Source organism: Lontra canadensis, unplaced genomic scaffold, assembly GCF_010015895.1.
Source record: "Lontra canadensis isolate GAN:19392208 unplaced genomic scaffold, GSC_riverotter_1.0 scaffold148, whole genome shotgun sequence".
Taxonomy (NCBI): Eukaryota; Metazoa; Chordata; class Mammalia; order Carnivora; family Mustelidae; genus Lontra; species Lontra canadensis.
The window spans coordinates 523,249-550,668 of NW_022631142.1; the positions used below are offsets into that span (position 1 = coordinate 523,249).

Sequence of the window (27,420 nt, forward strand, 5' to 3'; positions counted from 1 at the left end):
TAATTAATGCGACAAAGAAAAAAAAAAAAGGAGCTGTTATTTTTACTACAAAAAAATCATTTAAAGTGTAATAAACTTCAGTGAGAAAAAAATTATTACAAAAGTACTGCATACTATACCATCCTAAGGCAGGCTTCATTATAATTCTCAATCATTTATTCTCCTCTTATCAAAGTATTAATATCAAAGTATTAATTAATGTTGTCATGTGACTTGTGCATCTCTGTGGCAAAAGTGCCTCTCTGTGGCAAGTACAACTCTACTGTTGGCTTAGCCATGTGACTTATACTGCCCAGTGAAATAGGAGAAACTTCCAGTTCCAAGTAGAAGTTTTAAGAGCTACTGTGTGTTTCCCAACTCTTGCTTGCTATTGTGTGTTTCCCGACTCTTGCTCCTTTCTCTCTACCAAGAGAACAGTATGTCACATATAGAGGGTGCTCTTTCAGTCTGGATTCTAAAATGAAAAAGAATCATAGGGTAGACCCATAGGTGATTACTAGGGAACCTACAATGTAGCAATAATTAAACTTTTGTTATTGTAAGCCACTGATGGGGATTTAGGTTTTTTTTTATTCCAACATAATCTAGCAAAACATATAGGTAACCTAATAACAAAGAATACCAGGTAATAAAAGGGGAGTGGGGGAGAAAGTCCTGGTTATTAAGGAAATTCATAGGTTAGTAAATAAAGGTCAAGAATTGCTTCATATGGAATCTTCAGTTTCATTTTTGGGGGTTTTGTGGAGGGTAGACGCTATATCATAGGACTTCAAGAGACTATGATTCTATAATGCACAAAAGGAACGGAAACTTTAGTGTTAGGTTTATTGTAAATGGTTATAGTACAATGTGGGGGGGAGGTAAAAATAAAGAAATAACCTCTAAAACATGACGCTTATCTTTTTTCTGTTAACCACAAGGTCATACAATAAAGAATAACCAGTGAATAACATATGATAAAGAATAACCAGTATATAAATTAACAAAATGAAGAGGGGAGTCGGTATGAATACAAAGGAGTAACATGAAAAATCTTTGTGATGGAATTTTACCTTAACTGTTTTTATGAATCCTGATAAAATCACTTATGTATAGAACTACATACATACACACACACACACACACACACACACACACACACAAATATCTATAAAACCGATGACACTGAATAAGGCCTGTGAATTCTGCTAATGTTGATTTCCCAGTTTTGCTATTGTACTATAGTTACATGAGGTATTACAATTAGGGACAACAGGGTAAAGAGTATATGCCACCTCTCTATGGTACTTTTTGCAACTTCCCATGAAAAGGTGGTGTTGAAGACCATTACGAAATAGAGAGGTAGAAATTCAGACAGGAAGAACACTGTGTATAAAGGCAAGCAGGTATAGAAGTCTAGGTAATGAAAAGGAGGCAACGGAATAGATTTCATTTTTCCAAATAAACCACCCAAAACCTTGTTTTGCTCTCCTAAAATTTTAAGAAAATGAGTAATAATTCAGTACTGGCAGACATTAAAAAAAATAAGAGTATTACAAAAAAAATAAGTGTCATAATGAACATAATTTTCCAGATATTGCTATACAAGTATTTTTGACATATTAACACACAAAAATTCAGCTACTTAGAACACAGCCTTCTAATACTCCATTTTCAAGAGAACCGAGGAACCAGAAAGGGTACTACCCCTGACATCTTTCTACTCCATCACAACCACAACCACCAACTCCTTTAATAAAGGAACAGCAGTTCCAAAAGCCAAAGTAATAAATGAATACAACCAGAAAAGCCTATGCATTTATACACATACATTTATTCAATGTGACTGGCTTGCAAAACCTCTACAGTCTTGTGATGTTTAAAACAGACTTGTGTATTTCACAATACAAAGGAAAAAAACGATAAAAACGAATAGTAAATGGAAGAATGAAAAAAAAAAGGAGCAATCCAAACTGAAAGAGAATGTCTTGGCAACCTAAAGACTTCTGAAGAATCAAAAGAATGTCAATAATAAAGAAACTTTAGAAAGGAAAACAACCCCGAAGCTGAGTAGAGGATGCAGAAAAGCTAGTCAAGTGAGCAGTCCTCACCTTTAAAGCTGACAGGGAGCTCAAGTACACATAAGCAGCCAGCTGGGCAGTTCACTTAAAGAATTCAAGTATTAACCCTCAGCTCTAGGAGTCAAAACTCATTTAATAATAAATACATACTAGAGGTCTTCTAGGAACAGAGCAACAGGTTTAGGTATCTGGGTTTACAAAAATCATACAGGGCTCCTGCCCCCAAAACAGCTTATATTCTACTTAAAGTTGCAATGTTCCATTCTGCAAACATGCTAATAGCTCATGTTTGTCCCATAACATAGCATTATAAATTGGTAACATAATAGGCAAAAACCCAAGAATACTCCAAGAACAGTATTGTAAAGGAAATTTTCAAAATCTAGATCTAAGAATATATTTGCTTTGGAGATGATCAGAAATGAAAGGTAAAAGTACTTTAACAGAGAAAATGATTTCAAAAGATGACATAGTTGTATCCTACTGAAAAACGGTGGGCATAAACAGACCATATCAATAACTCACACCAATAATGAACCAGCGTTTGTTAAATCCAGTTCAACCTGATCAAAAATCAAAGTGGCAGAGTGACAAAGAATGAATACAGAAGAGTAGCTTTGGTCTCTCAACAGAAGACAGTAAGCCCTATACATGCCAGTCTAGACAGCCCAAGATAAAGAAAAATCACTGGGAAAACCATTATTCTTAAGCATGAATAATACATGAATTTATAAAAATTCAAATAAGGAAGAAATGAAACAAAATAACTATCTCCTGCATTGTATAGCACTTTACCTTTTACAGAGGACATTAATAACCTCACCTCTCAGGTCCTTTTTCTGAACTAACCCAGATGATCACATCAATTCTCATTATTCAATATCACACTTATTCTGATGACTATCAAACTGATATCCAAACTTTTAATCATCTATATCTCCATTTGGATATTTCCCAAACATCTGACAGACATATTTTTTTTCCTCTAAAAACCCACTCCTCCCTTACCAACAACTACCTAAGGTTCACAAGCCATATACCTGAATCTGCCTCTCACTCTATTTTCAATCCATCAGCAAGTCCTATCAACTCTAATTCCAAAACATACACTGAACTTATCTACCTCTCTCCAAATCTCGGTCCATACCTTGTCTTTACTAATAAAGTTTTACCTACCCTCTCGGTCCTATTCTTGCTTCCCCATATGGACTGTAGAGTGGTCATATAAAAATATAAATCAGGACAAAAATAGTATTCACCTGTTTAAGACCTTCAATGCCTTCTCATTTGACAAAAAATAAAATCCAAACTCTGCCATGGCTTGGAATCTCTGCATGACCCAGCCTCTGCTTACCTCTCCAGCATCACTTAGGGCCACTAACTTCACTCTGATTTTCAGTAGAAGAGCAAATTCTGTCCCAACTCACAGCCTTTGCAGATGTCATTCTCTCTTCTTGAAAAAACACAGTTGGTATCTCCATTTTCTTTAGGACTTAGCTTAAGTGTTACCTACTCCAAGACTTTTTTGGATTATGATAAAGTAGGTCCTCTTTTCTTATTTTCTACCTCAGCCTTGTTTCCTTCAGAGACCTTAATACAACTTCTTTTCATTTTGTCTGTGTGGTTTTTTTGTGGCCCTCACTATTAGATGAACTCCTTAAGAGCAGAAGCCCACCTATCTTGTTCACCATCATATCCCCAATACTTAGCATAGTATCTACATATGGAAACCCTCAATAAATGTTAGCTGAATGAATGATTATTAATGAAATTCCTTCTTACACTAAATTCTCAAATATTGCTGGGAGTGTAATTCATTCATTGAACATTTATTGACAACCTATTACTTCCCAAAGACTGAGCTAGACACAGCAATACATAGTCCCTGCTCTCAAGGGAGTTTACTGTCAAGTAGAGAGAGGAAAAAAAGATAAGCAGAGTCATTTTTTCTCAACCTCTTCTGAGAACGTTCCCTCCACCTTCCAACATGAAATAACACCTGGTCCTCTCCTTAAAACAAAGTCAGAACGTCTATTCTCAGAATGTTACCTTCAACTCCCCTCTTTAAATGAAACTCAATCTCTCACTTCCCTTGTAAACACTCTCAAATAGTACAGTTTTAACATCCAACCTATTTCAGGGTCCAGAAATAGGTATAAAATCCTCTTTGGTTACCTCTGCAGCTTGTCCACATTATACTACTCAACTTTTTGGTTTAAAAAGCAAAACAATGGGTGATTGGCATTAAGGAGGGCACTTGTTAAGATGAATACTGGGTGTTATATCTAAGTGATGAACCACTAAATTCTACTCCTGAAATCAACAGTATACTATTATGTCAACTAATTTGAATTTACAAAGGGGGGTGGGCACCTGGGTGGCTCAGTTGGTTAAGTGTCTGACTCATGATCTCAGCTCAAGTCTTGACCTCAGGATTATGAGTTCAAACCTCATGTTGGGCTCCATGCTAGTCATGGAACCTACTTTAAATCAATCAATCAATCAATCAATCAATCCCTACTCTTTTGAGGCTCTTACCTTTCAACGAAATTACACTCTTCTCTTCCTTAACATTGGTATCTTTTAAGTTGGTTTCTCTATCTCATCTCTATCTCATTCTCTATCTCATCTCATCTCTATCTCATCTTGGCATTGGCAACTGACTCACTGTCTTCCTCTCTGAATCTCATCATCATCAATGGGTTACTTCACCACAGATTTAAACAACCCCTCCAACAACCTGGCTTCTTACTTCTTAGACCTCTTAACTCCAGTGGTCACTGCAAAACATGGGAGTTATATATATGGTATGGCCAAGTCCCTCTCTTATTCCCACAGTAACACCCTTCATGGCTCTTCTACCTTTACCTGTACCCACTCTTCCTCCTAAATCATACTTCAAGCATCTTGTTCTACAAACATAACGTCTTCTTTCAAGGTATCCTTTGCCTCTATAAGACCTCTTATCCATGGACCCTCTCATTTTGACTTTGAACCACCAGACCCTCTTTTACTATACTTTCCTTCTCATTCATTTTAGATACAATGATGCACCATTTCCATAATATTCTTGCCAATAACCTGAATTCTCTTATTCCTCTTGTCTTTTGGTCACACCAACAGAGCAAAATCCCGAACCTGGATAAACCCAACTACCCTCTTTTCTTTGAGGCTGCAACTGAGAAAGTCACTCAACAGGACAAACTGGTATTACTATAAATTTATGATCACCACATTGGTTTGCTAGAGCTGCCATAAAAAAGTACCACAAACCAAGGGGCTTAAAATAACAGAAATATACTGACAATCTGGAGACCAGAAGTCCAAAATCAAGGTGTTGGCAGGGCCAAGCTCCCTCTCAAGGCACTAGGGAAGGATATATTCCAGCCCTCTCTCCTTCTGGTAGTTTCTTGGCTTGTGGCAACATAACTCCAATCTTCACACGGCATTCTCCTTGTATGTCTATGTCCAAATTTCTGCTTTTGATGAAGACATCTGTTGTACCGGGTTAGTGGCCCACCTTATTCCAGCATGACCTTATCTCAATTATCATTTACATATATCAATTACATCCATAATGACTCTATTTCAAAGCAAAGTCACATTTTGGGACTTCAACATATGAAACTGAATGGGAGAGAGACAATTCAACTCATAACAACCAGTAACCTCAATTCCTTCTGTCAAACCTACTCTTCAACCCATTCTCCACAGCAAGTATTTCAGGAAGAAATGTGAACCTTGGTTGGTCCAATCAGACAAAATCTCAGTTCTTTTGTGGGAGCTAACAGAAAAGCGGTTCTCTTTTCCATGATACTAGTAGTTATACAGTGTATAAGCCTGAAGTTTTACAATCATCTTAGTGCTACGATGGAAAGCCTGACTGAGACCGGAGCCACGATATGAAGGAAACACTGAGGGGTAGTATCATTCAGACCCTAACACATCTGAAGCCAGCTCTACTCCCAGACCTACCAACTACACAAACATAATCCCTTTTCACTCAAGAACTGGCATTTCCTCTCATTTGCATAAAATGTTTCTGATCTAGTGATAAAACTGGCTACAAAATGAATTTTATATACTTCTTCACTGTATATAGTTAAGAACAATACAGTTCAAAGAACAAAGGCTACAGAAATCTCTGCTTTTTCCATTCTTTTCGTTCTAGAGACCTAACATTTAAAAAAAAACAGCCACACAACTTCACTTTGTCTCATGTACAATTTGAAATAAATGCCATTTCTTAAATGAACTTCTTAAAGCGAACTAAGAAAACATGCGTGTTTGCATGTTTATTAGTTGTTTGTTCATTTCTAAAATAGCAAAGAACTTGGTAAAAAGAATGTTCATTATTATGATGACTTACAAAATGGGAGTGAGGGTAAACCCTCACAGCCTACCACTGACACCCAGTTGGGTAGGAAGATTAATAACCCAGAACTAATAGATCTGATTAGTAAAAGTTGGCCAATAGTAATCAAAGGCAAACAAACATGCTGCAATTTAATAGAGACATATGAATAGTAGCTTGGCACAAATGAAACAAAAATTTCACAATTAATGGGGTACCAAAGACCCAAAAGATTCAGCGATGAAATGTTGCTTTTTAAGAAGGCAAGTTTAGGGGCTTCTCACTGGTTGGCTCAGTAAGAAGAGACTGACACCCTTGATTTCAGGGCCATGAGTTCGAGCTCCATGTTGGGCGTTGTGCCTACTTAAAAAAATAAATACATAAATAAAAACTAAAAAGGTTAGTTAAATCATAAAGTAAAAATTTAAATACATGACATTTTAAAATCAAACCTACACATACAGAGGATATTACAGCTTAATAAGTAACATATATTAAATTCTTATTGAGTATTTCCTATACACCAAGTACTAGTCTTAAGCACTTTACACATTAAGCCTATTTAACCTGACAAAGTATCTTCTATCAAATCCATTACAGATGAGGAAAATGACACATAAATAAACTGAGTGACTCAGAATCATATACCTATTTAAGTACTGGAACCAATATTCAAATCCACAAAATCTGATTATAAGACTTCTTGCTCTTAATCATTCATTTGCCTCTATTATCAATGCTGTTACTTTCAGCATTATCTTACCAGTCTTTATCATCAATGTTGTTATTTTCATCATTCTTACTAGCATCTTTCATATGCACTGTATCATTTAACCTCCCTAACACTCAGAGAGGTATTATCACATGTTCCAATTCTAAGACACCTTTAGTTGTAAGGGCCACTTATTTAACACAACTTTATATGAAAATAAAGAGGTAATTTAGGGGCACCTGGGTGGCTCAGTGGGATAAGCCTCTGCCTTCAGCTCGGGTCATGATCTCAGGGTCCTGGGATCGAGCCCCACATTGGGCTCTCTGCTCAGCAGGGAGCCTGCTTCCCCCCTCTCTCTCTGCCTACCTCTCCGCCTACTTGTGGTCTCTCTCTCTCTCTCTGTCAAATAAATAAATAATCTTTTTTTTTTAAAGAGATAATTTAAAAGAACTTTTTTATTATTAACCCCAAATATATACATTTATCAGCTTTTATTTCTCTACTATCAAAATCAAACATTAAGTCAAAGCAATGTTTCCTAGTTTTCATTGTACAAGTGTTCTGCCCCCTTGGTTAAATTTATTTCAAAGTATTGACTCTTTTTGATGCTACTACAAATGAAATTGCTTTTTTTTTTTTCTTGAAGATTTATACAAGAGAGATAGAGCACACATATGGGCGCACACGCCAGCGGGGACAAGGGGCAGAAGGAGAGGGAAAGAATCTCAAGCAGCCTCCCTGCTGAGCTTGGAGCCTGACTCAGGATTCAGCCTCAGGACCCTTGAGATCATGACCTGAGATGAAATAAAAAATTGGCCTCTCGGGGCGCCTGGGTGGCTCAGTGGGTTAAAGCCTCTGCCTTCGGCCCGGCCCGGGTCATGATCCCAGGGTTCTGGGATCGAGCCCTGCATCGGGCTCTCTGCTCAGCAGGGAGCCTGCTTCCTCCTCTCTCTCTGCTTGCCTCTCTGCCTACCTGTGATCTCTGTCTGTCAAATAAATAAATAAAATCTTTAAAAAAAAAGAAAAAAAAGAATTGGCCTCTCAACTGACGGAGCCACCCAGGCACCCCCAAAATTGCACTTTTTTAAAAAAGATTTTAATTTCCTTTGCAAATTGTTCACGGCTAGTAAAAACTGCATAAAAATGCAACCTTTTTTGTGTGTGTTGATTCTGTATTCTGCAATTTGCCAAATTTGTTAATTAGCTCTACCATTGTTTTTATGGAATCTTTAGGGTTTTCTACATATAAAAAATCATGTCAAACAGTATCAAGCATCCCCCCAAAATTAAAAATAGAACAATAATATGATCCATCAATCCCACTTCTTAGTGTTTATCCAAAAGAACTGAAATAGGTTCTCAAAGAGATATGCACTCCCAAGTTCACTACAGCATTATTCACAATGGCCTAGAAGTAGATAGAGAGAAAGTAACTGTGTATCAACAAATGAATAAAGAAAATGTGGTACACATAGGATTTCATTCATATGTGGAATTTAAGGAACAAAACAAACCAGGAAATTAAAAAAAAAAAAAAAAGAGAGACAGACAAACCAAGAAACACTCTTAACTATAGAAAACAAACTCGTGGTTACCAAAGGAGAGATGGATGGGGGAATGGGTAAAATAAGTGAAAAGGATTAAGAGTCAATTATTATGAGCACTGAGAAAGTACAGAATTGTTCAATCACTATATTGTACACCCGAAACTAATATGACACTGTATGTAAATAAAACTGAAATTAAAATAAAACCTTAATAAAGAAAAATGTAGTACATATACATAACAGTTATTGTTCAGTCATAAAAAAGAAGGAAACTCTGTATATGATATAACATGAATGAAACATGAAGACATTCTAAGGGAAATTAAGTCAGTCACAGAAGGACAAATATTGCATTACTCCACTTATATAAGGTATTTAAAGTAGTGAAACTCATGGAAGTAAGAAGTAGAATGGAAGCTGTCAGGGACTGGGGGAAGAGGAAAATGGGAAGTTGCTGTTCAATGTGAATAGAGTTTCACTAATATAACATGAAAAGGTTCCAGAGATCTACTGTACAACATTGTGCTTACAGTTTACAATACGGCACTATTAATTTAAAATTTTGTTGAGGAGGTAGATCTTGTGTTATGTATTATTTACCAGAATAATTTTTTTAAAAAAGCATGCCATCGACAGAGATGATTTTATTTTTTCCAATTTGGATGCCTTTTTTGGGGGGGGGGGGGCCTAATTGCTCTACCTAGAATTTCCAGTACTATGTTGAATAGAAATGGTAAAAGAGGGCATGTTCTTCTTGCTTCTCAAGAAAAAAGCTTTCAGTCTTTCAACACTTAGTATGATGCTAGCTGTGCGGTTTTATACATGGCTTTTCTCATGTTGAAGAAGTTCCCTTCCACTGTTAATTTATCGAGTATTTTCATCATGAAAGGGTACTGAATTTTAACAAATGTTTTTCCTGTATTAACTGAGATGATCATGTGGGTTTTTTCCCCTTCGTTCTATTAATGTGGTATATATTACATTGATTGATTTTCATATGATGAACCATTCTTGCAACTGTTTCACTGTCTTTTCCTGGGAATAAAACCCCAACCCAGGAAATAAAAAGCATCCTTTTTCAGCAAAATGACTAAATCTTTGACTGGAAACTGTCAACTTACCTATCTATGATGTGCAAAGATCTGTTACTTTTCAATCCCTGGTTTAGTAAAATACTAGCAGGGTGTTACTGTCAGCCACACACATTCCACCAACTTGTCATTTGGCCTACTTAGCACATTCCTCTCTTAAAATGCAAGCGTTGCTCTGGGGGTTGTCTACTGATCACTCATGCAGCCTCTGCAGAGAATTACCTACACCAGAAACCATAATTGCTTAACCTCTATCTGGAAAGTACTAGGAATAAGAATTTCTACTGGAATTGGAGGAAGGGATAATTTTGGCACATGGGTACAGAGATAATATTCATTCAGTCTCAATTTCAAGTGTTCTGTGTAATTATGGGACCTTTCATTTCCATTTCTAGTTGAGAAAATACAGTAACTCTGGCTGGAGCACTTACAGGAACAGTTGACTAGATAAGGTATTGCTGAGGGAAAACAGCTAGGAAGGTTAAAGATAACCAAAATGATCTATTTTGCTTAAAACTCCTAATTCAAGGTCTATTGGACTACTATACAAATATGCTTTATACTATACAGTCTATGTGATTCAGTAGAAATCTCAATGATTAACATTACTAACATAGGTCATTTCCCATTTACACAACTACTGATCTATTATGAGTCATTATACTAGGCACTCCTGAAATATGAACAAACAGGACAACTTCTTTGTCCTCCTGTCATTTACCCTTAGGAGAAAAAAAGGAGAAAAAGAAAGAAATTATAACACACTGGCTAAATACAAAAATGTATTTAATGCACTAAGCTAACTGCCACACAAAGTATTCAAATAAACTGTCCTTGTGTTGTTATTACCATGCAGAAACAAAGTACAGAGAGAAACATACTGGGGAAATACAAAGTCAAAAATTCATGCATTTAGACATTTGTTGTACATCTATATGCCTAGATACTGGGAATACTAAAATAAGTAAGAAACCATAGTCCCTGACATTGAAAACTCAAGTCTAGAGGGAAAAACAGACAGTAAAAATCCATTGTGGTAAGTGCAACTAGAGAGAGCAAACACAGTTGTTATGGAATCAAAGATACCTAAGGGAAACAGAAGAGGAAAAGTCAATAAAAGTCATGTCTGAATTATTTTATAACAAAGAGAAAAACCTGAGGAAGTCAGTTACAAGTGACACCTAAATTAGATCTTAGAGGAACCAGTCACACAACTGTAAAGAGCACTCTTATCTCAAGACCCCTGCACTTGCTATTTCATCTACCTGGAACATGTCCATACATACTCATACGGTGGGGAGCCTTGGAGGCTCAGTCCGTTAAGCAGCTGCCTTTGGCTCAGGTCATGATCTCAGTGTCCTGGGATCGAGGCCCACATCAGGCTCCCTGATCAGCAAGGAGTCTGCTTCTCCCTCTCCCTCTGCCTTCCCCACCACTAGTGCTCGCTCTTTCTTGCCCCCTCTCTCCCTCTCAAATAAATCTTTTTTTAAAAAAATATTTTATTTATTTGAGAGAGAGTGAGAGAGAGCACGAGAAAGGAAAGGGTCAGATGGAGAAGCAGACTCTCCATGGAGCTGGGAGCCTGACACGGGCCTCGATCCCAGGACTCCGGGATCATGACCTGAGCTGAAGGCAGTCGCTCAACCAACTGAGCCACCCAGGTGCCCCTCAAATAAATAAAATCTTAAAAAAAAAAAAAAAAGATATTCACATGGCTCACTTATTTCATTCAGATCTCTGGTCAAATACAACTTCCTCAGAGGGGCATTTCTAACCTCCCTATCCAAACTAGCTCCTGATAGCACCCTCTTCTCTTACCTCACTCTTACTGTTTTTCCTAGCTCTTATCACAACTAGACACATTTATTATCTATTTGTTTCTGTTGGTCTCTCTCACCAGAAATATTAACCCATGGGGCCAACAACAACCTGTCTTGCTTACTGTGTATGTCACAGTGCAGACACCAGTGCTTCACAATTATGATACCTGTCAAATGAGCAAAGCAAAGAAGAGGAAGAAAAATTCAGGCACAGCAAGAAAAATGTAAACAAATTAATGAAAAATGGGCCATGACTCAATCCTCTTGACCAATAATAACTGTAATAAGCAAATATTTTTATTTATTAAGGACTTATTATGGGCCAAGCACTATTCTCAGCACTTCACTTGTATTATCTCATCTAATCTTCACAATCTATAAAGTGGACACTCTTATTCACATTTTACATATGAAGAATCTGAAACACAAGGAGATTCAACAACTTGCCCAAATTTACATAGCTAGTAAATGGCAGAATGAGAATTTCAAGCCATGCAGTACAATGCTAGAGCTCACTCTTAATCCCTTGCCCAAAAGCATAGAAAACAGACAAACTCCTGGGTTGGTCTACATGAGAAAGAAAGAAATAGAGACAGAGAGAGAGAGAGAAAGGAAGGAAGGAAAAAAGGAAAAATACCTACTATAAATAGTCTTTGTGAATACTACATGCTTCATATACTTAAAACCCTGCATGTTACTCATTTGTAACATTTGTAGTTTTTTTCAAAATATGAACTACATTTATCATGCAAAAGGTTAAAGTAAACCACCCCCCCCAAGTTTCTGATTCTGATTCAAAGTAGGACTGAGGAAGGTCTAAGAATTTGCATTTCTAAAAAGTTCTCAGGTGATGCTGATATACAGGTTCATTCTCAAGAACCCCTGAGCTACATAACCAAAATGTGAATTAAACCCCTTTCAAATAATACTAGGTTTCTTGAACAATCAATTGCTGAACTAGGCACCTTCCAGGTACTATATATAATGTGCACACTTTCCCCCAAAGATCAGGGACAAAACAAGAATGTCCACTCTCAACACTTCTATTCAACATTGTCTTGGACGTCTTACCCAGGGAAATTAGACTAAAACAGTATTTAAAAGGCATCCAGGTTGGAAAGGAAGAAGTAAAACCCTCTCTGTTCATAGATGACATGATCTTATACAGTGCATAAAAATTCCTAAGGAATCCACTAAAAAACTATTAAAATAAATGAGCTCAGTAACGTTGTAGGATACAAGGTCAATATTATTACAAGGTCAACAAAAATTAACAGAACTTTTACACACTTGGAATGAACAATATGAAAATGAAATTAAGAAATAAATTCCATTCCAATAATTAAGGAATAAAAAAGAATAAAATACTCAAGAATAAATTTAACAAAGTACAAAACTTACACTCTAAAAACTACAAGACAATATTGAACAAAATTAAAGATATACTTAATGGAAAAAAAATCACATGTCCATGGATTAAAGTCTTAACATTAAGATAACTATATTCCCCAAACTAATTTACAGACTCAATGCAATCTCTATGAGAATTCCAAATGACTTCTTTATAGATGACAAGCCAATTCTGAAATTCACATGGGATTACAAGGAACCCAGAGTTGCAAAAAACAATTCTGAAAAGAAAAACAAAGTTAGAGAACTAATACTTCCCAATTTCAAAACTTACTACAAAGCAACCATAATTAAGACAGTGCTTTACTATACAAGGATAAACATATAGATCAACACAAGAGAATTAAGAGTCCAGAAATAATCTCACGCATCTATGGTCAAATGAATTTTTTTTTTTTTTTTTTTTAGAAAGGCAGTAGGTACACGTGGGTGCACAGGAGGAGAGGGTGGGAAAAGGAGAGAGAGGGAGAATTTTAAGCAGGCTTCATCTTCAGGTGAAGCCCAAGGGTGGGCTGAAGCTTGGATCACAAGACACTGAGATCATGACCTAAGCCAAAATCAACAGTTAGATGCTTAACTGACTGAGCCACCCAGGCGCCCCTGGTCGAATGATTTTTAACAAGATGATTCAGTGTGGAAAGAACAGTCTTTTTGACAAACAATGCTGTGAGAACTAGAGATCTATATAAGAGAATAAAATTGGACCATCACCTCACACCATACGTGAAAACTAACCCAAAATTAATCAAATACCTAAAGGTAAAAGCTAGAATTATAAAACTATTAGAAGAAAACATAGGAGGGCGCCTGGGTGGCTCAGTGAGTTAAAGCCTCTGCCTTCCACTCAGGTCATGATCCCAGGGTCCTGGGATCCAGCCCAGCATCAGTCTCTCTGCTCAGCATCAGTCTCTCTGCCTCCCTCTCTCTCTGCCTGCCTGCCTCTGCCTACTTGTGATCTCTGTCTGTCAAATAAATAAATAAAATCTTAAAAAAAAGAAGAAGAAGAAGACAAAGGAGGAGAAGGAGAAGAAGGAAACATAGGGATCAATCTTCATGAGAGGGTATTTGCCAAAAAACTTTTTTTTTTAATTTTTTAATTTATTTTCAGCATAACAGTATTCATTGTTTTTGCACCACACCCAGTACTCCATGCAATCCGTGCCCTCTCCAATACCCACCACCTGGTTCCCCCAACCTCCCACCCCCCACCCCTTCAAAATCCTCAGATTGTTTTTCAGACTCCATAGTCTCTCATGGTTCACCTCCCCTTCCAATTTCCTTCAACTCCCTTCAAAAAACTCTTTGATAAAACACCAAAAGCACAAGTAACAAACAAGAAAAAAAAACAGATAAACTGGACTTCACCAAAATTTAAAGTTTTACGTATCAAAGGACACCATCAAGAAGAGTGGAAAGACAATCCAGAGAATGGGAAAAAAACATTTGCAAACCATGTATCTCACAAGTAACATACATCTAGATATATAACAAATATAACAAATTCTTAAAACTCAATAATCAAAAGACAAATAACCCAACTGAAGAATGGGAAAGGACATGAATGAACATTATTCTGAAGAAGAGATACAAATGGCTAAAATAAGCACATGAAAAGATGCTAGAAAACATTTGTCATCAGGGAAATACATATCAAAAGCACGTGATACTACTTCACAGCCACTAGAATGCTGGCCATAGCCAGAACTGAAAAGTCGGATAACAATTTCTAGAGAAGATGCGAAGTCCTCATCCTCATACACAGCTAGTGGGAATACAAAATGGTGCAGCCGCTTTGGAAAACTGTCTGCCAGTTCCTCAAACAATTAAACATAAAGCTACTATTTGGTCTGATAAATATCCAGCAGAAATAAAAGCATATAGCCACACAAAAACTTGTACATGAATGTTCATAGCAGATTATTTATCATAGCCAAAAGGAAGAAACATCCCCAATGTCCACTGATGGAAAAACAGATAAAGAGAATGTGGTATAACCATACTATGAAGTATTATTTAGCCAAAAAAGGAATGAAGTACTGGTACTTAATACAACTCGGATAAACCTAAGAAATGTTAAGTGAGAGAAACTAGTCACAAGGGTCCACACGGTACATGATTCCATTCATACAAAGTCCAGAGTAGGAAAATCTAATTGAGACAGAAAATAGATTAACGGTTATTTAGGGCTGGGGAAAGCATGGAAGAGGATGATACTTAAATGGTATGAGGTTTCTTTTTGAGGCAATTAAATGCTCCAAAATTGACTATGGTGATGGTTGCACACATCTATAAAGACTAAAAATCACTGAACTGTACATTTTAAATCAGTAAATTGTATGATACACAGATTATGTCACTAAGTTTGTTTAAAAAAAGAAAAAATATGGCAGGGAGCTCAAAGAAAGCTTATTAACAACTAAACAATTTTTAAACATTTTATAAATTCAGTACCTCTACTGCTTTACTGCTTTTTAATAGTGCTTGATAGCTCATATTTCTAAATGCAAATATAGGTCAAAAATACCATTAATTTTCACATATGAAATATTTTAAACCAGTAATAGAAATAAATTCAGTAAATTTACTGAGTATTCTCTTCCATCTAGCCTCATGATAAAAAAAAACTATAATTACTGCCTAAAAATAAATTTTTAAATATTTTTAATATTTATTAAACATGTGTAAGTCATGACAATCATACACTCATTTTAAAAAGTAGAGTGTTTTGGGAAGTTTTCCATATTAGAGTTTTGTGTGTGTATATGTGAATGAGGTTATAGGAAAATAAGACTTGTCCACCTTAACCTTAACCTTAGCCTATGAACACTGATACTGGTAAGACCACTGTATTGAAATAAGGAAGAAAATAGCCATAAAAAGCTGTGAGCATAAGAAGAAAAAACCCATCAAGGACTGGTAAAATTTCTGTACTAAAATAAGGAAGAAAATAGTCATAAAAAGCTGTGAGCATACAGAGAAAAAAACCCATCAAGCAAAGAAACAAACCAGGACTTTTCAAACAGTCTGGGTCAAAGTATAGTCAATAGAGTTAAGTTTTTAACTGTTCTAAAGTACCAGATGGTCCAGATTCCACCCCAAGGTCTTATAAGGCCCCATATGAAAGTATACCAGAATAAAAAAACAAAACAAAACATAAAACATGGAACAGAATGTAGAGACCAAGACTAAGTATGAAAGCAACCCAGCCTGTAAAGAAGAATAAAAACTATATGCAAACTGAAATCATCCCATCTTTTTCAAGCTACAACTTTTAATGCCAATTTCCCATGCTAAATGAACTTTATAAACTATAAATGTAGTCTGAAGCCAAATTAAATATATTCAACTTAATTCCTTCACAACAGCATTTTTGCGATTATTGTTCCTATCTGAATACTGCTGCTGTCTACTTTGCCATTCAAGATCTTATAAACTAAACAAAAATCACATAAAACTTTCTGGGGTGCCTGGGTGGCTCAATCAGTTAAGTGGCTGCCTTCAGCTCAGGTCATGATGGTCCTTGGGAGTGAGCCCCATGTTGGGCTCTTTGCTCAGTGGGGAGTCTGCTGCTCCCCCTGCTTGTGCTCTCTGCCTCTGTCAAATAAATAAATAAAATCTTTTTTAAAATTTTAAAAAATAAAATAAAACTTCTCTGAGTATCCCTGGGATAGAAAACTTGATATTCTTAAATTTTTACATACTATTTAGAGTAGGTCAAAGATTCTTTGAAAGCTATCCTAGAAACCCCTCGCTAATATCCTATGCTCCAGGTTAAAAATTCTTGCTTTAATACAAAGGAAAAAAAAGCAGAGAATGAATCATAAGAAAATGGCACATCCCCCAATGTGGACCCTATGCACCAAAATACATTCTGACTTGAATCAAATGTTTCTATTGCTTCATGCTATCCTTTCAAATACAATTTAAAATGTTATCTATGGTACCAATCAACTCAAAAACTAAACTACCACAAAATGTTCCATCATAATCACAGAATACTCCACAGCACCCTAGTGCCTTACTTCCATCACCCCTTCTCAAGGCATCATCATCATCATCATCCCAGAAAGTCAGTGTTTATCTCCCTAAAAGACTAAAAGGTACTTCATTGCATGCATGAGTCCAGGTCTTTCTCTCCTTATATGTCTAAGGCCTAACAGAGTGATGACAACACAGGAGGCATTCAGTAAATGGTTTCTGAAATAAAAGAGATCAACCAGCAGTAACTGAAGCATCTTTAATGCACAGAAGTTTCACATATTTCATATATGCCTAATGATATATCTGTGTTATACCTATAGAATACAAGATAAAGTTACCAGTAATCCTTGGTATCCATGATCTGTGACAATTCTAAGTACAACAGTTCACAAAAATTAATGGCCCTATAAATAAGTAAAATCCACCAACTATAAATATTTGGCTACTGCAGGCAGTTGTTGTTGTTGTTGTTGTTGTTGTTATTGTTGTTGTTGTTGTTGTTGTTATTATTATTAGCTGCTACCATTTAAACTGATCTTGGACATTTATACCCATTATCTCACATAATCTTCACAACAAATCTTGCAAGCAAAGTGTATCCCCCATTTTATAGGCTTAAAAAAAAAAACAAAAAGAGAAACAGAAGTTAAGAAACTTATTACACAAACAAAGGATTTAATCTAAGACATTCTCATTGCAAAGCCCAAGATCTCCCATTATTTCACCCTAGCTCTCTACAATGTTCATATGTGGAGTGTCAGAAATCCTTACACCTAGTGGTTTTCGGTTTTATTTAATAAAACAGTTTGTTTCTTAGGGAATTTTTTTCTGATACATGGTATTATCGTTAGCATTAAAATACTGAAGGAACTCCAAGTCCAAACTATGACATCCAAGAGAGTATTAGCTTGAAAATAAATACTGGTATGATGTACACAAACCAAGACAGGCTTAGGTTTTCATGAGTAATAAATTCCTAGGTTGCAAAATGTAACACTACCTTCTATCAAGTCTACAAAAACTCTCCACTATCTGGTATAATGATCACTTTCTAGAGATTTGGTCCTTGCAAATGATAAGGTGATTTTCACATAAAAAGATGCTGCAGCCTAGAACATACGTTCAGTTAACCAAGTGTTATTACCATAATTAGATCTGTCAGAGCTATTATTCTGCCCTCAAAAACACATTCATTCAGTTTATGTGCATTGTTTACACTACCTGTCTCACAATTTTGGCTCTACTACTACTTAGGAGCAGCTTGACCTTGAACAAATTACTTCACCTCTGAGCTTAAATTTCTTCCTTTTTTTGTGAAACAAAGATAATAAGGATGATCCAGTTATCAGGTTAGAAGGATTACTCAAAAGTTCATCAGGTTGTAAAAATTATTAAAAACAGTGCCTGACACGTAAGAGCTCAATAAGTATTATTGTTATCATTATCCCAATATTGATCTCTTCTCTCTCCCTCCCTCTCTCACACACATAAGCACACACACATACACATACCTCACTCTCAATAATTTGTTCCTTTTACATAACAATGGAGGAATATAGTATCACATGAATGTTCATTTTCATAGCTGTTTTACTTACTGTCAAAGACTATTTACAGGAAACAGTATAGCAAATGTGTTTAAAAACAGATGTACCTGGGTTCAAATCTCAAAAATCTACTGCTTACAACACAACCCTAAGTAAGTAATATAGAAGATTAATCGCTACTTTATAAACACTATGAAGATTAAGTGAAATAATACATGTAAATCACCTAAAAGTATCTATTGCTTATTAGGAGTTTACAAAACATCAGTCCTCTTCTTTCTTAATAATGGCATAAGAATGTTTTCCTTTCCGTATCTTTGTATTAATACTTAGCCCACTAGATAGAATTGTTCCACAACTAAAGACCACACTAAGAAAGGCAGAGAAGTTACATATAAAATTAAATTCACAATTTCCAGTTTCTTACCATTTAACTTTCTTAAGTTCAAAATCTATGCACAAGTAGCCATTCATGCCACATAGCAGGTTTAGTGATAAAAATATGAAGATGAACTATTCTCTCCATATCCCAAGAAGGCACATACTTCTTTATCTCCTATATGCCTTACTGGATCACTGAGTTTAAAAAGTATATATAAACAAGTGATGCTCAACTAGGGGCAATTTTGTCCCCCAGGAAACATCTGGCAATATCTGGAGATATTTCTGACTGTCCCAAATGGGAAGAGTGCTACTAGCATCTCACGAATAAGGAACCTGCAAAACATCCCACATGCACAGGACAGACCCCCTACACCAAAGAGCTACCTGGCCCAAAATTCAATTGTGCCAAAGTTGAAAACCATGATCTAAAAAATTCAAAAAATATATTTTAGAAGCTCTCCCCCAAAAAAGTATGGTCTTGTCCCATTGTTCTTAGCCAGATTTTTATTTTTATTGAGACATAACAAGATACAAGTGGCTTGATTATTTCAGATGAGACTCCTGGTACCATTAAATTCCCATTACAAAATCCCCAATCTAAAGGGGGGGGGGAAGTAAGGCTTACTTTTCTTTGTATATATGGTACTATATAAAAAACAACTTTTTAAAAGAGCACCAACCTTTTTTAATTGCACTTTCAATTCATGAAAGCATTATTTGTATCACAAAGTTAAGTTTCTTATATCTCACTTCTACCTTACTTTTGCACAAAATATTAAAAAATTCACTTATGTGATAGGAAATACAGTGCATAAGGCCAACTTTTAACACGACTTTTTTCCTTATCAAATTGACAATGAACAAAAGTTTGCTAATATACTGTATTAATGAAGCTACGGAGAAGGAAAAGCATACTCAAACTGTTGCTGGTACAGTCTTTCCAAATGTAAATCAGCAGTTTTGGCCCAACAATTACAGCTATCAAAAACTAAAGTACATACTCACACCTGTGCACAAAGGTATGTAAAAGAATATTCACTGCAGGTGTGCCTGAGTGGCTCAGTGGGTTAAAGTCTCTGCCTTCGGCTCAGATCATGACCCCAGGGTTCTGGGATCAAACTCCGCATCAGGCTCTCTGCTCAGCAGGGAGCCTAACAACCCCCGCCCCCAAACTTGTGATCTCTGTCAGTCAAATAAATAAATACAATCTTTTTTTTCCCCCTAGGATTTTTATTTATTGGGTGGGGGGAGTAGAGGGAGAGGAAGATAGAAATTTGAGCATACTCTGCGCTGAGAATGTATTAAGTACAAAAGGCACAAGCTACTAAGGGAGGGAGATTGATAGGTTTGAGTACATGAATTGTTTAAAACTTACATATAACATGAACACCATAATCAAAGTGGAAAGACAAGTCAAAGTAGAAGATAATTTTAACACATAACCAACAAAGACATAATAAATACAAACTTTAAAAAAAAAAAGAATATTCAGTGCAGCACTGTTAGTCATAACAACTGGAAGCAACATAAATGGCCATCGTTTGGTAGCTAGTAAAATAAATTACAGTATATTCATATAAGTAAAGATCCCAAAGTTTTAGAAATAATGAAGGAGATCTATATGTGCTGGTAGAGAACAATCTCCTAAATTAAGCTAAAAATAAATAAATAAACAAATAATAATAAGCCATGAAACAATATGCAGGCTACTCAAAAGAAAAATCATGCATATTTACATATACATCACAGATTATTGCTGGAAATACACACAACAAAACAAAGTGGCAAGAATGACTGTCTCTAGGAAGGAGACTCAGAACCCAGAGCAGGAAGGAGGCTTTCCCTGGTACTGCTTGAATTTTTTAAAAAACATGGGTTTATGTTTTTATTTACTTACTGTAAAACTTAAGTTGCAAATTCTGAGCCTTAGTATTCTCCAATTTGAAATGATAGCAATAGCCTAGCTTGTTAGTTATTGTGAAAATCAAATGAGAAAATAAAACGCTTTGTAAATCATAAAGCAGCACACAAATTTATAAAATCAGTCTTTGACAATTCTCCAAACCAATTATAACAATAGTTATTATTATCATTCTTCTGACCAATTTCTCTAAATACAAAGATGGGAATGTTTAAGATGAAATGCAAGTGTAAATGCAATCTTAGAATAGATTTTCACATTATATATAGTCATTCATTTTAACTTAATAAATATTCCAAAAAAAGTTGTCATACAGAAATGCTAAATCAGCAGATTGCAAAAGAAATACAAGTCCACCATCAAAAAGAAGGTAAATAAAACTATAACCATGCTATTATAAAACCTTGGTGCTTTTTTTTCTTTCAGTCTTTTTTTCTGTGCATGCTTAACTGGGTTAGATCATTCTTCTAAATAAAATGTCTCCACTTTGATGTAATACAGCATTTAAATTACAATATTCTTCCTCTTATTACAAGCTCCTAATAAACACAATTTTTAATGAAGGCATAATATTTTATCTTGTTGATGAGAGTTTAAACACTTCAACATGAAATTCCAGTGTATGGGTTTACCTAATGAACTCTGCCTGGATTAACCTTCCATTTATTTCTACCAATTCTCCAAGTAACCAGATATTTCTCTTTCTCTTTCTCTTTCATTCTCTCTCTCTCAACCCATTTTCCTGCTTCTGGTTTCCAGAGTTCCAATATTATTAAGTGCAAAATTCATGAAACAAAGAAGTGTATAAGTGTGTTTAATTCCTTGAAGAGCAAGTAAAACATCTTAGATTGAGTCCTTAAATCAGACTATTAGTGTGAGAGGAGATTAGAACTATGATTCGTTACCAAAGAAAGATGCTCAATCTTTTTCTACTACATTTTAGTCCATTATCACTGTCTGCAAATAGAGTGAAAACCAAAGAATACACTCTTACGTTACTCCTGGGAGACTCTGTACTGAACAAACCCAACTGTTCCTAATTAATTTTAACTATGACAACTCCTCCCAAATGCTGAACATTCCAAGCCATTTTTGAGAACAGTTGGATATCACTCAAAGAGGTATGGATTTCCTGAGTATACGTACTGTAACTGCAGGCACAAGAGAAAAGTATCATTATTGTGCCCTTCCCATAGTAAGAACCCAAATATTATGTCATGTTAAATAAATATGCTCTTTCTGCTTCTGAGAACATGTAATTTTTATATTGTGTCCTGATATTTACTGTCATAATTACTAAACCAGATCACTAAGATGACACATTCATTAACACATCATGTATTTTTTCTTTAATAAAACTGAAAATAAACACCACAAACTGTAAATTATAGATTTTTTTCCTCCAATTGCCAAAGTTTCTGTAATACAGTTATATCACTCTTTCAATTTAAAAAAAAGCATTAAAAGGAAAAGTATTCTTACAGCACTTACTGGCTTAGACCACATACTAAGAATTTTTTCAATTAAATCCCATTCTAAGGGCTTTTTTATTATTAAAAAAGAGTCCCTGCTAAATTAAACAAGAAAACCTCAGCATAAAGCTGAACTGCCGGATGATCATTTAAAATACTCGTATCATGTCATATTTCAATAAAATAAAACTTTTACCATCACCAAGAACACCACTTCTATACCCACAGTTGTTATCGTCAACCTATCATAAAAGACACTGGAGACTCAGAGGCAAAAAACATGGCTTCCATCTTCAAGTTTACTATCTAATTAGGACAACAGGGCATTTACTGAAAAAGAGCATCAAAAATACAAGGGAACACTGGACAGGCCAAGCATCTAGTACACAGAGAAATAGACAGCTTTTGAAATCCTACATACCTTGGTTCAAATCTTACTTACTAGCTCATGTAAATTCCCTGGTTCGTAAAATGGAGTGTTAAATCAAATGAAGTAAAATTCCTTGCATACTGGAACACCCCTGTATGTACAGTAAACTACATATATACATATACATATAGTATATACATATATACATATAGTAAATACATATATACATATAGTTAAAAAGGCTGATAGCAGTAGTATTATTAAGAATACAGGCTTGTGGAGCACCTGCGTGGCTCAGGGGGTTAAGCCTCTGCCTTCTGCTTGGGTCATGATCCCAGGATCCTGGGATGGAGCCCTGCATTGGGCTCTCTGCTCAGCAGGGAGCCTGCTTCCTCTCCCCTCTCTCTCTGCCTGCCTCTCTGCCTACTTGTGATCTCTGTCTGTCAAATAAATAAATAAAATCTTTAAAAAAAAAAAAAAAGAATACAGGCTTGAAGAGGAAATGGGGAACTAGAAAAGCTAAAAGAGAGAAAGTATTAATAGCTTTCTTGTAATCTGTCACTATAAGCAAAAATCACAGTGTCTTTCTGATTCAAGTTTTACTTCTCATCGATTAGAAGAAAAGAGAATGTCTACTGAAGACAACTGAAATTAGAAAACACTATGGCTAGGGGTACCTGGGTGGCTCAGTTGGTTAAGCATCCAACTGTTGATCTCAGCTTGGGTCTCCATCTCAGGGTGGTTGAGTTCAAGCCCCATACTGGGCTCCACCCTTGGCAGGGAGCCTACTAAACATTTTCAAAAGTGAAAGAAAGAAAACAAACACTAAGGCTACCCAGCACAAAGTACCTCTGGGAAAGTCTCACTAAAGCTACAAATCATAGCATATGATCTATAAAAAAGAAGGTCAGCTGGAAAGGGCCTTAGATCAACTAATTCAAACTCCCCTACTACAATGTAAGTTCCATGTTTTGTATGCAAGAACTGTTATTTATTTTGTTCCTTAGTATAGCCTCAGTACCTAGCACATAATTCCTGGCACACAGTAAATGCTCAACAAATATTTGTTGAATGAGTATTAAAATTAAGAAAACTGAGGCCTTGGAGATCTAACTCATTCCATAGAGTTAGCTCTTGGAACTAAATTTCATTACTGTAGTATTCTATCCTCTCTAGAAGCTATAATATGATAATTTAAATAATTTATTTTGGTGGCTGGGAGCTGGTGGGTTGGTTGTTAGGCAGGGAAAGAGGAAGGAAAGAGTAAATTAAAATATTTTTCACATTTTTCCCCCAAACTGTCAGTTTTGCTTAACTGATAAAGGCAAAAAACTATAAACAAGACAATCCCAGCAGAGTGCCTAGCACATGATATGTACTTAATCAATATTTGTTAAATGGAAGAACCTACTCCAAAACCATTATTATCTCATGACCAGAGGCAGAAACCACTTTCAGCAACTGTTTAATCTTTTAACTGTCACAGAGCCCTTTAAAATTTTCAGTCATTCATAAGACAGTAATCACCTTCTTCCAGGTGGGCACTGAGGAAGAGAGATGAATTAAAAGATGTCCCTGCCCTGGAGGATTTCCACTTGAGTATGCCTAAGTGTGTATATTTGCGGGTGGATGGTGGGGCGTGACACAAACAGATCAATAATGAATGTGAAACCAGGCTGCATTGTTACCTTAGTTTATTTGCTTCAAGCAGTTAAAAAATTTAAAAAACACAAATTAGGAAAGTTTTAAAATAACGAGGCACATTAGGGTATATTAACTCTTAGAAAGGTTCTTTTTCCTGTCCCTTAACATAGATGTTACTGCCTCTTAATGTCTTAAAATCAAAATATTCTAAATTGACTTAATCTGAATTATCAATATAAATGAACCACCAATGTATGTTCTCACACATGTTCTCTCATATGTGAGACACTTAAGGATAATACTCCCGATGCACTATTTACTTTGTGTACATATTAGTATTTAAATACATAACCACAAGAACATATTTAAATTATTTAACTGTCTGTAAAACTGACAGAGCCTAAAGAAAATCTCCAGAGATGAATGACAGTAAACAGAAACTAAAAACATCACCCAGGTCAGAGAATAAAGTATGCAAACAACTAAAAAACAAATCTATAGAAGACTTCAAGAGAACAAAAACTTCAAGAGGGAAAAACTGCCTGAATTGGCCAACACAGCCAGAGAGCAAGAGCTGCCAACAGGATCTTGTATAATCCAAGTCACTAACTAGATTCGTAAAAAGCGAACACCCAAAAGTCAATGTTGCCACTCCTCAAATTTAAATCTCTGGAGGACGCTTCCAAAGAGATTCACCACTAAAACTAAAACACCACATTCCAAGGATTCTTCCCTGTTATCTGCTTGTCAAAATAGGATAAGCAACATCAAGAAAACCTGGGAAAGACAGACTTCACTTAGAAACAGAATTCCTGCAAACTAAAGTTAGTTATTTTACCTGAGGCACATGTTTATGTGACTCCAGGTTCCTGGGGAGAACATTCCTCACTCAGTTTCAGTATTCCAGAATGCTAGGTGAAATATCCCAATAACACAAAAAACTCAATGGCCCAAATGTATAAGCACTGACAAATCTAGGCCAAGGAGACTACAAGGTGGCAGGGAGATACAAGGCAGGAAGGCAGGCTGTGGTGGGCCCTATGGGGAAGTATGTGGTCACCAGCTTTGGAGAGAACAACCTGAGAAGTTTATGGCCGGGGTGAGTTTTGATCAAAGAAGGAAGGGACTGACAGGTGCAAGTCCTCATCATCCCGAACATCATGAGAAGATTACAACTGGCTTTCTTTACAGAGAGGGAAGGAGGAGGCTCCCAGAATGAACGATGTTGAAGCACAAGGTTTTCTGGGAAGACCAAGGACTGGATTCTGCAGGAAACAGAAAGGCAAGAGGAAAGACCCTGAGAACAGGTTCCCCCATAATGAGTGATCGCTACAGTTTTTCCAGCGCCAAGACTGAAGGAACCATCACACCTGTTGAAGTATGTTTCCCTGTTATCCGTGTGGGCAGCGATTAAGAGACAGCCCCCCCCATGAGAGTGGAAGCAAAGAGAGACGGAACTGGGGGGTCCAACCCATAAGGAAACCTGATGGGGGGGAAGAGGCTGAATTTAGGAAGAGGCAGCAGGGTAAGTACTTGGGAGAGTGTAAGACTTATTTGGAAGAGAGGCTAATTATCGGAAACTGCTAGGGAAGGGAGGGCTTTCGCTGGACTCCAGAGGAAAAAGGCCCGTTTTGAGAAGAAAGGCTATCTTAGAGGAGGCCTTGGGCGTCTGGGTCGGGAAGGTGACTTTTAACTACGAAAAGCGCGCTGCATAGCCCAGACAGCCAGCCTCGCTGACCTGGGGTTGAGGCTAATCCTCGGGAGCTCAACAGGAGCTCACCTGGAGTACTTCTGGCCTGGAAGGAGGAAACTTCCTCGCTGGGTGAAAGCTGCGAGGAGAGGGGCCAGACGACGGCTGAACAGGGCAGGGGCCAGGGTCCGCTCAGCCGTGGGACCAAGGGGCCGCTGGAAGCGGCGCGCGAGAAGTGGGGTGGGGGGGTAGTGGGGCGGGGTCACGGAGGCTGCGACGGAGCTGCGGGCTCGGGATGGCGCCCTCCCTCAGTCACACAGTTTCACACTCACACACACATATACACACGCTCAAGCTCTCACCGAAGGCCACCCCGCCCGCGGCGAGAGAAACTGCCCGGGTCGGTGAACCACAGGACGGTGGGGGAGGGGGCCGGGCTGGGACGCCCGCCGACCGAGCCGGACGGGCAGGCGGCGTTACCTGTGTCAGGGAGAGCTGGGCCGCCGCAGCCATGGTGTTTCCATCATGCACGGGAGGGGAAGGAAGGACGGGCTGACTGGGGCTCGGGGCGGGGAGGAGGCGGAGGGAGCGGTCAGAGGCGAGGCCCGGGCAGGCGGGCGGGCGTCTCCCCTAACTTCGACAACTTCCCTCCTCTCGCCCGCCCCGCCCCGCCCCGCCTGGCCCCGCCCGCCCGGCGCCAGCGCGGCGGTACCCAAATCCTGGCGCCGGATTTTGAGCTACCGGACAGGGTCCTACCCACCAGGGCCGCCTGAGAAAAACCGGCACGGACATAGCAGTAAGGCGGACGGGCTGCGTAGGTGTAGGAGACTACAGACTGCTGTAAACTTTAAGCAGGTCGCCTTCTGCTTCTGAAAAATGGGGGAAACTCTACCCAAAGTCCAGGTGAAAACTAAATGAGATGATAGAAATAACAGTACTTTATTAAAATATGCTAGATTCTGTGCTAGACATTTTATTTTTCAATTGTATGAATGGAAGGAACTAAGACTCAAGTAAGTTGTATAAATAAAGAAACCAAAACACAAATAAGTATTTTACGTAAGGTCATACATCTGATTATGAGAGCCAGGTTGGAATCCAGGTCTCACTCCAAAACCTGTCATTTAACCATCTGCTATTAGGGCATGATATTGAAAAAGAAGACTTCTAAGTCATTCCTTCCAAGAGTCAAAATCCAAGTGGGAGGGATGATGAATAATATCCTTGCCTGCTTGCTGCCAGCCACACTTACATTGTTTTATAAAAGAGCACTGGGACCTGTGCAGGTGCCCACAGCCTCCTAACTCTTACCATAGTCCTCTTGGCAAACTTCTAGTTTCTGAAGACACACTCAAGTATTTTCCGCTTTGCAGAGTATCTCCTGATCTCCCCAAGTCAGAGTTACACACTCTTCTTT

At 37.2% G+C, this 27,420-nt stretch overlaps 1 protein-coding gene across 3 annotated transcripts in view; it reads right to left on the bottom strand.

Annotated features, from left to right (window-relative positions):
- The window catches only part of EPS15 (epidermal growth factor receptor pathway substrate 15), a 140,727-nt gene extending 114,087 nt beyond the window's left edge, over positions 1-26,640 (bottom strand). The window contains exon 1 of one of the 3 annotated variants that reach the window (XM_032844155.1): positions 26,484-26,639. In XM_032844155.1, the coding sequence (XP_032700046.1) occupies positions 26,484-26,516 (33 nt within the window). In that variant the 5' untranslated portion in view covers positions 26,517-26,639. Of the gene's footprint in view, positions 1-26,483 lie in introns of all 3 variants that reach the window. The other 2 variants (XM_032844154.1, XM_032844156.1) reach the window with 2 other exon arrangements.
- Positions 26,641-27,420: the final 780 nt, after the last annotated feature.